Raw genomic sequence first — 12,446 nt, forward strand, 5'->3', positions numbered from 1 at the left:
ATTAAACAACGATGATAATGATTAGAAATAGATGATGAATGAATGAAAAAGAACGATGTATTATAGAAATAGAGCGTAAGAGAAAGAGGTCAAATGAGATGTGTACCGCTGGATGAGGCATAATTTTTGTTAGTCATCTAGTGGCTTATGCTTGTTTGATTGTTAGCTACCTATGATTGTTTCACATGTATTTGTGAAATGCACCACTAAGTAAATTGTGTGGAATGCACATATAATATTATCCATGTATACATACGTATATTGTACGTATGCAACGCTTGGTACTAACGAGCTTTTCCCCCTCGCCATTCGTCCTCTGTTCGAGTGGCTCGAGCGACTTTTTTTCGATAATTATTTATGATTAATAAACATTGCAAACAATACGTTATCAGTATTATGCAGATACAACTACCGGTAAAGTTTTGTTATTGACTATAATAGTTTTTTATCTCATTATTTTTTTTTAGATATTCATTTATTTTAAAGTGGTAAAACGTGTGCCTGTATTTGAATGATATATACGTGGGTCAAAAGTTTGAAATCAATGATTTTCATGTGTATATCATTTAGATGAGTGTATAATAATATAAAATGGAATAATATAACAACTTAAACACCCACAAACATATAAGAGTACACTATTGTTATAGGCATTAAATACATATAAATGATATGATGGAAAAGGGCACGAATAACTGAAATATAAAGTATTCTGATCGTAACCCAACACTTAATAAAGCAGATTGAACGTGCGGCTGTGTTGCAAATTGCCGACGTTGCGATTGCTTCGAGCGAACATTTAAAAGAATCTCATTTGGTCTGCAATATGCTCATCTAAATTACTTTCTACACATTTATAAATGTAACATTTATAGCTCGGAAAAATAGATGAATACATACAAAGAGAAAAACAGATAGATGGAGAAGTTGAAAAAAGAAAAAACATAAATACACTGTATATATATTTTTTGTATTTAAAAAAATACACGTTCGAGTAATCATTATCTACAAAAATACATGAAATATTAACACAACTACAAATATGTATGCATAAAGTATATCGTAGTGAAAGAAAGTTCAGTATCCACGATGTTAATCACGATTTTTTTTTAATCACAAGGAGCTTTCCGATCGGGAGCATTGTCCACGACCAGCCCCACAAAGTAAAGTAAATCGAAAATGTATTCTAACCTTGTCGTCATCAAGCAATTCGCCTGGCCTTCCGTATTTCTGTGTCGTATTCCCCGACAAAAATGTAACAATAAATGTTTTAAATTAATTTCAAAATATTCAACTGATTGATAAAAGAATCTATCAATTAATTTGATTTCTCTCAATCCGACCTATGCGCGTTTAACATAGCGATTTTCGTATTCCCTTAATTAATTTTAAACATAAATGATATCACCTGTTGTTCGAAACAAATGTTCGTTTGCTCGCTGTTAGTTGGTGATTTCGGCAAGCGAGAACTGACAATTCAGTATGAAAGAATAGTTATCATTAAATATCATTATTTAAGGCAGGCGCGCTGGCGCTGCAAAACGGGTGGTCATGAAAAAAAACTTTCCCTTTTCAACTGAATGATTTCATTCATATTTATATTTATAAAGTATACCACTTATTCCATGGTAAGTTTTTTTCCAGACACTTCGTGGCGATATTATAATATTAAAGAGCGAAAAAGTGAGATATATTGGGGTTCGAGAGCACAGCTACGGCAATGATTTTGCTGCATATAAATTTTATAGCTTAATTGAATAACCACGGCAGGATAGGTAAGCTTTGTGTTATAGGCGCAACACAAATCTCACCTTGGCATCAAACACCTCTCCGGGCCGTAATCTAACCTGCAGAAAGAGAGAGAGAAAAAGAAAAACATAGAAAAGTAGAGACGCACATGAGGTTTGCTTTTCGACATGACACATACATACACTACGCGCACATTCACATTGAGGCACAGCACAGACATGATACAGGAATTTTCACGTGATTCATCGCATACAAACGTTGGGATTTGGGAATTATTTGTCGGGTCTGTCAACTACTAATGCAAGTTGCTATGTATGGCAGCTGCGGAGGGACTCGTGGATTCGTAAATCGTAAATAAAACAACACTATACTATGGTTTTTTTTACATGATTGTAACAGAACATTTGGCTTACATCACAGGTAAACGCTGCTGCAGAGGGCTACTGCTTGGGTGGTGATGGGTCAATACTGGCTTTATTTATACTTGTTTTTTTATTTAAACATCAACACGAGCACCTTTTTTTATCATGTACAAGAAAATAAGAAACTGAGCGAGCGTATCGACTGCGCTACAATGTGGCTTGCTCGTATCGATTCATTTGGATTCAGTTTAGATCGTGAAAATTTATTGCTCAGGATGTGCGCAACATGATTGCCATGGCCCTTTCAATCAAAAAGCAATAGATTATGAGATTCAGCAGAAAATAGTCTGCGCCAATTAACGCAAAGCTGTACGAACATATATTTATACATAGGGTATTGTATGTATGTATACGTGTACAGATCGGTGAGAGTGAGGAGAGTGTGTGCGTGTGTGTGCTTGCGCGAGCTTGCACTCGAGTGGGTATATAAGTATTGGGCTGGCTGATTAATGTGCCCGCATTTATGTCTGTTGGAATTGAACGCACGACAAAGCAGGTATCCGTGTTTTTGTTGTCAGAAATTGGTAAGCAGTAAATTAGAGTCAGCCAGTCGAGCGTGACCGTCGCATTATAGTACGAGCTTGCGCGCGCGTGTGTGGCTCTCGTCGGGCGGCGGGCCACCACCTCAATCGCGTATGCGCGCCTCGCGCGATAAAAGCTCGGGCTCTTCCACGAATAACTAATATTTAATTGTGGAAAGATTAAGCATACGAGATTCTGTATTATAAATTTTACTCGCACGGGCCTGTGCAGTACATCACTCGCTGGTATTTTATACAGGCAATCTGGCACGAAGCGATCTTCTCGAGCCGCTGCTGCTTCTTTCTCGCGCGATCTTTTTCATGCGCGCAAACTCGCTGCAGCTCACTGCGCGGCAGACGCGATATATTATTGAAGCAGCCGGCAAATGCAAAACTATTGCACTTGTTCTTGACTTGGGCGTATATCGATCAGCTCGGGAAATTTTCAATCGTCGCGTACGTCTCGACTCGCGAGCTTTTTTCGCTCCCGCGATGTAAGTACGAATTTTTCTCGCGCGTGTACCACCGCCGCCGGAGCTCGATCGCCCGTACGCAAGCCGATAAATTGTGAGGCCGAGCAAAGGACTTGCGCTCCGCGCCGAAGGTATTTATATTGCCAGTGCTCGCAACGGCACATATAATTATGATAGGTAGTAGCGTGGAACGCTGCCGCGCGCGCTAATATTCGTCTTTTGCCAGATGGCATACATTTCGCTTTACACTACGAGAGAGTACGAGGGTTATTTTCGGATATCATCTGCTTATTTTCAGCGATAATTTATTTAATACATAAGAGACATTATCTTTATCGCGCGGCACTTTTTCTAGCAGCCCCGCGATATATACCTGAAGACGCTCGCGCCAACACGCGCGCCCGTGAGGATTTTGAGTGAACGCAGCCGTGGCAATTGCTCGGACACGGCGCTTTGTGCTTATATTGGACGCGTATAGGCTTCGACGCTTACGGCTTGAATTACATTTGGGATATGAACGCGGGAAATCGCATCGTTTTTATTATTATCTAATGTGTCGAAAATGTATTTCGGTCTGATTTTAGACCTAAATATGTTCGCGACATCCAAACGGGATTTTTCGAAGATGTTATTTTCAGTTTAGTATGATCTAAGCAGTGAGAGTAAGATTATAACCGTGGATATTAATTAGTTGAGGGATATAAGTAGCTTCTCGCTTTGCTCGTCGAGCACGTGTAAGTATAGAATATAAATAATGTGATATGGCGTTGTCATTAAAAAAGTGGCTTATGTCGAGTAAATGAGTACATGTTTATGCAAGAAATAATTTATTTGAAGTTTGCAGTATAAAATTTTAGAGTGCAGTGAGTGCCAGAGTACAGAGTTTGAGAGTATTGATTTTAATTTTTCATTTTAATTCTTTTTTATTTAAAATTATTATTGGTTTAAAATTATTCATGGTGTAAACATAAGTGAAATTCCAGTTATGAAAAAGTATTATTACGCTGTGTAAAATTATCGATATCATAAAAATTATGTAAAAAATTATCGGTAAATTAAAAGTAAATTAATGTTGATTAATTTTCGCTCGTTATTTGCTTTTGCTTCCTCTTCAGAAGGAGGAAGAAAAAAAATGACTCTCACCTTACGATCATCCACCACTTCACCGGGTCTCAGCTTTCTATGTTCCTATGGACCAAATTGTTATGAGCATGATATGTGCGAATTATGTTGTTGATGTTGTTTTGCTGGTGTGATTGAACTTTTTTTTACGTTTATATTGGCTCATCGTACTGTGTATTTTTTTCAAGAAGACATTTTTTTTATTTGCACTATACGTGTACCGCTGTAAGAGTTACATAATCGTGTCGTTTTCTATGTGAGGCATATAGAGTTTACCTGGTTACAGACATGTAGTCATTTCTTCATGTATGCAAGATAACAGGATTACCTTTAACCAGCTAACATACATTAATTTTTCAATTCTTACTTCGAGAATTATGGTTGAAAGTTGGGATATTCATGATTGGCTATTCGATGCCTCGTGTTTCATAGAATTTGTGAAATAAACGGTACGACTTTGCTCACTGTTCAAATTGAATAACATGGGAATGGACTGAATTATAATAGTTGAAACGATCGAGAAACATGCCAGAGAAAATAGAGAAAAATAGTTTAATGAGAGGATCTGGCAATGCAACGGTTCGAGAGCGTTAACAGAATAGATAGAGAGTGATAGATCTATAATGAAATTCTATATGTATTATACAGAGAGCAAGTCTATTTAGCAAAGTTTTGACTAATCAGATAACTAGGTAGTAGTGTCAATAAGTGATCTAATATAGTCTTTAGTCTACAGCTAAAAGAAGTGAAAATCCGATTATTAGAAAAAGTCGAGAGACCAGTTGCAGTCGAATTCAAGAATCGTAACTCGATTCAAAGATACTCAGAGTATCGTATTACAATCTCGACTCTGCCAGACTCTCGGGCTTTGGTGCTTGCGTGGGGTCAAACTACTTCGAAAGGACTGCATAAACTAGACTGGGAAACCGCGAGAAATATGTAATGATACAGTAAAAGAACGATTGTCTGGGCTGCTCGTCCATATCGTGCACCATCACAGACAATATAAATCAGAGCTGAATACTTTACCTCGTCGCTGATGATAAGACTGGGTCTGCGTCCGAGCTCCTCGGGTGGTATGAGGGATCCGCGTCGACTGCTGGTGCCACTGCCAGGCACAATGGATCCTCGACGGCTGTTTAACGGCGATGTCGCGTCCTTGATGACTTCGATCTTGGGCGCCTCGTTGGGTGTCTTGATTTCCGGTGCCTTGATCTCGGGTAGCTTAGGCTATAGAGAACACAATCACCCACAAGTTGCACAATTAGGCATTTGTCAACAAGAACGAGAACAAAAACTGGACTGACTACTCGATCGGATTAAGACGATCGAGTAAGACTCAGGGAGAGAGGGTGAGAGGGCATGAGAGAAAGTGAGAGAGAGAGATAGAGCTAGTGGCGAGAGCACGAGAGAGGCGAGACTGTGCGCGCACGTAGGTACGGCTAGTGACCCGATCTAGCAGGGAGGTGTACCAATACGTACACAGAGGCGAATTTGTATGAACTACTACTTACTACTACCTGGCGCTCTCGTTATAATTTGCCCAAAATATCCAAGGTCCCATTATGCTCTTGCTCGAGTGTACTTGCGCGCACCTCTCTTTCTCTCTCTTTCTCGGGAACGAAGCCCTCCTCTAATTACGCACACGAACACACACACACACGCACACAGATTCGCCGCGCGCGCTCGCAAGCTCGCAAGCTCGTGCGAGCTTAAGCGGACGCGCGCGCGTAGAAGTATTTATTATACACACGCGCTGCTTGTGAGACAGCAAAGACTAGTAGGTAGCTCATCGAGTGTCAAGTGGCATAAAGCACGCGAGCGAGGAGCGAGTTGGCCGCGTGCGCTTGGAGAAAAGTCGCATCCGTCATCGTATCGCGCTCCACTCGCTCTCTCTGCGATACTTTACGCATAGACCGATGCAAGAGCAGCAGCGGCGAAAAGTAGTAATCGAAACCAAGCGGGCATGAAATTCGCCCGTACGCTTCGATTACGCGCCTTCACTCTCGATGGCGCGTCGTTTTGGCCCAAGCAGAGAGACTCGCCGCCGCCGTCGCAGTCTAGCCGGAGAATTAGTTGCGTAGGCGTGCACACACCACCAGCGCTCAGCCTGTATATCGTTATAAGCGTTAATCAGCCAGCTTTGGCCGAGAGAGAGAGCGGCATAAATCGCTTTTCACTCTTAAGACCATATATACGTCACCTTGGAGTCGAATTTCTGCGATGGTCCGATTGAACAGGCACGGCGGCAGCAACGGGTAACGGCGTAACAACCAAGCCAACGACGACAACGGCCCGTGCAAACATTTTCGAGAGACGTTAGAAAATTTTGGCTTTCTCATTTTCAGTTTCTAAATTTATAAAGGTATCTTCCTGTTCGCAACTGGCGTGACAGTGCTGAGCTGGAGCATCTTCGACTTACCTGAGTAGCTGGTCTTTCCAGCTTCGTTTTTCCGCGTGGCACGTACTCTCCAAAGTCGAATTCTTGCGGTTTCTCCAAAACGGCTCTCTCGTAATCTGGTATCTCGGGCAAATCGTAGCTCTTTTCCTTGTCTGCCTTCTTCTTACTTGATCTTTTAACTTCCAGTTTATCTTCTTTTCCAGTTTTCTAGTGATAAAAATTACAATGTTGTTAAATCACGCCTGTCTTCGAGTACTCGCTAAATGATTTCTCATTTTTGTTACTAATATAGATTGACGATGTTATTTGTAAGGTAGATAATAAATGATAAAGAGATCTGTTTGTGCATTAAATTTATAGTGTGCGCATTTTTTTAAAATGAGGCTTCATTATTACTCGGTTATAATGAATGTATGAAAAGTCCTTAGTTGAGATTATTTTCTAGGGTGTTTATATTATTTGACTAGTGATTTATCGTTATGACGATTTATTTATTATAGTTTGTTTCAATTTTAGTTTCTCTGAATTATTATTAGACGGCGACCCAAAGTCTAAAAGATGAGAGGAACATGTCATTGTTGAGTGCATTTGTGGATAAAGCATTGGTGCTATTGTATGTCATTGTTATTATCAGAAATTTAATTTTAATAGTCGTAGATTTTTTTTAATAGTAGAGTTTAATAAATTTTTTATTAATAAATAATAAAAGTTATAGAGAATTGGGATTATTTCATAGATTGAGTTTTATAAAGTAGTGTTTTATTTAACACACTTGTTTGAGCTTAGAACTGTCTTATAACAGATATTATGAGTAGACCAAGAAAATAAAGGTAAAGTAGAAAGAGACAGAATAGACAGAGAGATGCCTGGGATTTATGAATGTTGTAATGGTGTGTTGAAATAGTATAGATATAGCTGAAGCATCAAAGAGATTCATTTTATGAAAAGTAAATGAGCTCATAAATTAGGAAACCTTTAAGTTAATCACCAATGAAGTGCTATTAAATTTATTATTTTTTTTTAGATTAAAGAAAAGTTTCATTGTCGCATTACGACTTTATTTTAAATAGAAGAAAAATAGTAGAGAAAATAGTAGAGTAGGTAGACTAGTAAAAAGAAGTTGACGGCAGTACTGACTTTTTTAATACCGTCTTTAGACGTAAAGTATTATTCCTTATAGAGATAGAGAGAAAAAAGAGTTTGGCATAGGTCAGAGAAAAATAGTGATCAAAGAAGAAAATATAGAAGAGAGAAGAAAAATAGACAATAAAGAATGTAGAAGATTCAAGAAATCTTCGGAGCAATATAAGCAGATATGTCGAGAGGGGAAATTATTTTCTGCCCTTTCTCGAGGGGATACCTTTAACGAAATTTTTCCATTCTCGGCCTTTTCAGGCGTTTTTCCAACTCTTTGCACAGGCTTAAGTTGTATAGCTGCAAAATTTTCAACCTTCTTTTCTTGCTTCTCAAGGGGTGGCCTACCCCATTTACCACTGGAGCGAGGACTACTACCCACGGGCTGCGTTGGTATCAATCGTTAAAATGTTATATTAATAAAAAAGTTTGTTTTCGTGTTTTGTTTTGATAATAAGTTTTATGTAAGCTTTCGGTAAATTGTCAAATCCTATAAATCTCAAGGGCGGTTTTTATGTACGCGTATGAACTGAAGAAGTATAAGTAATAGATGTTCTAATATACGACCGGTTGATACCTCAGTTCTTGAATTTACGTTGTATCGATTAAATAATTGTCACGAATGATTACACGTTGCGACAACAATTAGAAATAAACTTACTTTGAGATCAACTTTTTCAATCGAAGATTTTCTTTCGTCGGATCTGGATCCAGGTTTCAAACTTGATCGTCTGCTATCCGACTCTTCTGGTTTGGCCTGCAAAGAAAATTAAAAGATGCGTTAGATTTTTTTCGAAAACATTTTTGCAGATTTCCATGGAAAATTATGTCAATAGCGTCATAGGTGTTTGTTTGCAGGCTTTCTTTTTAGTGATTTTGTGAGGTGATAATAGTTAACCGCAGCAAAAATACATATTTATGAGTGTACCTTTAAGCTTCCGGTTTTTCCAGGTGTTTTTGGTGTAAGTGGGGCTTTCTCCTGTACAAAGTTGTGAAATTGTAATTGAGTGTTGATCGAATGTATTCGGTGTATTTAAATGTATGTAAAATACTACTTCTTTAAAGTAAAGAACTAAGGATTTTTAATAATATAAAAAAATAAAAAATTTATTATGTGTACCTCTACATTGTCAGATTTTTGAGGAGTTTTGGGCAAAGCTGGTGATTTTTCCTGCACAAAAATGAATATTTGGGAATGTATAGTATGTAGAGTTTATAAATGGATTTAAAGACTCTGATAGTGTAAGAGATTTTTTCATTATCTTCTAAAATAAATATGTACCTTCGAACTTTCAGTTACTTCAGGTGTTTTTTGTGTAACGGTTGTTTTTTGTGTAACAGGTGTTTTTTCCTGCGTGAAAATAAATATTTACCAATGAAATTTAGGATATGTCAAGGTATGAAAATCTGTTAATTTTTATTTGAATTTAGGGTTGTAGTCATTAAAATGTGCGGTGCAAATGTGTATTCCATTTAAAACTTTGAAAAATGCAATGTACCTTCAAACTTTCAATAATTTCAGGTGTTTTTTGTGTAGCTGGTGATTTATCCTAAGAAGAAAAAACCGTCAGTAAATATCGGGATCAACAAAAAAATAATTTTTTTTGTATTTGAAGGAAAAATGTTTGTACCTTGAGAGATTCAGGTTTTTCGGGTGTTTTTTGTGTAGGTAGTGATTTTTCCTAAACAGAAAACGATGACCACAAATCAGTATTGAATTAAATAAAAAATGTGTACTTATAATATATACTTCAAAAAATTGTTGCATTTGATAGAAAAAAACAATAAGAATACAACATGTGAGTTTCTAGAATTTTAATGAATAGTTTGTACCTTTGGATTTTCGGTTTTTTCGGGTGTTGTTTGTGTAGATGGTGATTTTTCCTAAGAGAAAAGGATTACAACCAATTAGTATTGGATTCAATCGAAAAATATGTGTTTATTTGTAAATACTTGAAAGAATATTGTTGTATTTAATGTGATTGATAGTTGACAACTAAACATGTGAGTTTCTAGAATTATAGTGAATAGTTTGTACCTTTGGAGTTTCGGTTTTTTCGGGTGTTTTTTGTGTAGAAGGTGATTTTTCCTAAAAAGAAAACGATTACCACCAATTAGTATTGGATTCAATCGAAAAATATGTGTTTTTTGTAAATACTTGAAAGAAAATTAACGAATTTAATAGAATAGACAATAGAAGTATGCAACGTGAGTTTCTAAAATGATAGAGAATAGTTTGTACCTTTGGAGTTTCAGTTTTCTCGGGTGTTTTTTGTGTAGAAGGTGATTTGTCCTAAACAGAAATTGATTACCATCAATTGGTATTGGATTCAATCGAAAAATGTGTTTTATTGTACTTAGAGGAAAAATGTTATACTTAATGAAATAGATAGTTAACAATTCTACATGTGAGTTTCTGAAATGATAGTGAATACTTTGTACCTTTGGAATTTCAGTTTTTTCCGGCGTTTTTTGTTTAGGTGGTGATTTTTCCTGAAGAAAAAATCAACCAATGAATATTCATTTATAATGCATGAATATTTTTTATTGTATTCGAAAAAGTGGTTAACAGTTTTTAGAAAGTAAAGTTGAATTTTTCTATGTGAGTTTTTGACATCAAAGTTAATCATTTTTACCTTCAAATTTTCGATATTTTTAGGCGTTTTTTGTGTAGTTGGTGATTTATCCTGTAGAAAAATTGAATTTTATCAATCAGAGGTGGATAAATAAGAATAAACAGAATATTTCATTGAAGTTTATGAAAAAGATTGAAGCGTAAAGTGTCAATTATTTTGTAAATGTGATGTATCAGAATTATGCTGATAAGTCTGTACACCAGTGAACTTAGATACTCGGACCTCGAAAATTTTCGATCGATTAGTCGCTTCCTTCACTGTGCAATGCACGTCATGAAACCGTAGTCACGCGCTGTTGTTTAAAAAACTTGAAGGAAGCGACTAATCGATCGCAAATTTTCGAGGTCCGAGTATCTAAGTTCGCTGGTGTACCTTTAATTTTTCAGTTTTTTCCGGTGTTTTTTGTGTGATTGATGGTTGTTTTTGCACAGAAATGAATAGTAGCGCATAAAGGTTGTGTAATTTTAGATAGAATAAACAAGAATAAAATGATAGTAAAGGAATTATATTGCTTTCTTTTGTACGTTCAAATGGATAGTTAATATTTTTCTTGGAGATTTTTTATTTTTGCGAAGAAAGAATAGTGTGTATACCGTATCTGTTATTGGTGTTTCTGTTTCCTTCTTTTCTTCTAATTGCTTCGGTTTCTTCTGCTGAAAATTTAATTTTGACTTTTAAGTAATTGTGTGATTAGCCTTGCAAACTTTTAAAATTCTGTGTGAATGAGTTAAAAAGTAATGTTAACTGAAATGTGAAAAAATTATTTTTATCATACTTTGCTGGACATTACAATACTGGAAGAAATGTTTGTTAATTTTTTAGAGAAGGTACATGAGCTCTGTTAAGTAATGAATTATATAGTGTTTTATTACAGTGGCTTATAATTATAATTGACAATATGAAAAATTACATATAAGATTTATTTTTGAAATAATTCATTTTAGTTCTTAGTTTTTTAAGTATTTATATAAAATCGACTGATACGTTAAGACTAATTAATGTTATTTATTGAAAAGATTTATTGTTACATAGTATTGAGAACTGAAAAAAATAGAATTTATTTCAAAAGCTTGAAGCTGTTATTACAGAAATGAAAGTTGTGAATGAAAGTCCCAGTATAGTGTTCATAAAAGAGTAGAGTAAAGTGTAAAAATATACCAAATGTTGTATCGTTAGTAGTACCTTAATTTCATTTGTATTTAATTTTGATGGAACGTCATTTTCGTGTGTATCACTAGGTTCTGTTATGTGAATTTCGATTGGTGTAAATGAGTGTTCATCGTATGTTTGTTGTATTATTGGTAGTGGACCAGTCACAAGTGGTTTCTTTTTCTTTTTCTTTGTAATAACTTTGCTACCTTTATCCTTAGCGTCACTTGATGTCTTGAATGGTTTCTGATTAAAAATATTGAAGTGCTTTAGATACATTTCATCGAACCGTGTATTTTCCGTTACTTATAAAAATTTACCTCGTCAGCGATATCTTTTGGCAATTTATTTTGTACATTTTCAGAATCCCGAATCGGAGTTTTGTCATTTACCGCTTTTTTCGGACCCTTCGTGCCATCAATTTCGTCGTTTTCTAATTCTACTGTTTCATCATCATTTGTATTTAGTTCTGGTTTACTATGATATTTAGTATGTTTTTTATTTTGAGCTGTTTCAACTACGGGGTTTTCAATCGGTTTATTTTCATCATCAGACTCATCGGTTTCCGATTTTTCAACATAATACTGGTATAATAATAAATAAAAATAAAATAATTAAAATTTATATAAAATATTTCGTGAAATTATAAATAATATTATTTACCGTCACATTTTTACTTGTTTTAGTTTCCGATTTAACACCTGATTTAATGTGCTTTTTATTTGAAACAGAATCAACCATGATAGTTTCATCTGTTTTACCTTTATCAAGTTCATAACTTTCCGATTTTTTATCAGAATGCTAATATATAAGAAAAATTTGAATGAATATGATTCAAG

The 12,446-nt window shown here is 35.8% G+C and overlaps 1 protein-coding gene and 1 long non-coding RNA gene across 17 annotated transcripts in view; both read right to left on the minus strand.

Moving 5' to 3' along the window:
* Positions 1–12,446, minus strand: part of LOC106648930 (twitchin) — a 44,523-nt gene that overhangs the window by 28,831 nt on the left and 3,246 nt on the right. For 3 of the 16 annotated variants that reach the window (XM_023458941.1, XM_023458933.1, XM_023458938.1), the window contains 10 exons: positions 11,052–11,111; positions 10,459–10,509; positions 10,265–10,315; positions 8,484–8,579; positions 8,049–8,207; positions 6,710–6,895; positions 6,491–6,505; positions 5,317–5,517; positions 4,309–4,353; positions 1,192–1,230 (listed from right to left, as the gene is read on the minus strand). In XM_023458941.1, coding sequence (XP_023314709.1) covers positions 1,192–1,230; positions 4,309–4,353; positions 5,317–5,517; positions 6,491–6,505; positions 6,710–6,895; positions 8,049–8,207; positions 8,484–8,579; positions 10,265–10,315; positions 10,459–10,509; positions 11,052–11,111 — 903 coding nt within the window. Of the gene's footprint in view, positions 1–1,191; positions 1,231–1,811; positions 1,848–4,308; positions 4,354–5,316; positions 5,518–6,490; positions 6,506–6,709; positions 6,896–8,048; positions 8,208–8,483; positions 8,580–10,264; positions 10,316–10,458; positions 10,510–11,051; positions 11,112–12,446 lie in introns of all 16 variants that reach the window. The other 13 variants (XM_023458939.1, XM_023458927.1, XM_023458940.1 and 10 more) reach the window with 10 other exon arrangements.
* Positions 9,321–9,495, minus strand: LOC106648931. Its single transcript, XR_001339288.1, has 2 exons — positions 9,454–9,495; positions 9,321–9,372 (listed from the first exon to the last, which is right to left on the minus strand). It is a non-coding gene; the product is annotated as an uncharacterized LOC106648931 (long non-coding RNA).

The sequence above is a fragment of the Trichogramma pretiosum genome, unplaced genomic scaffold, assembly GCF_000599845.2.
Source record: "Trichogramma pretiosum strain Unisexual culture from Peru unplaced genomic scaffold, Tpre_2.0 scaffold37, whole genome shotgun sequence".
NCBI classification, from domain to species: Eukaryota; Metazoa; Arthropoda; class Insecta; order Hymenoptera; family Trichogrammatidae; genus Trichogramma; species Trichogramma pretiosum.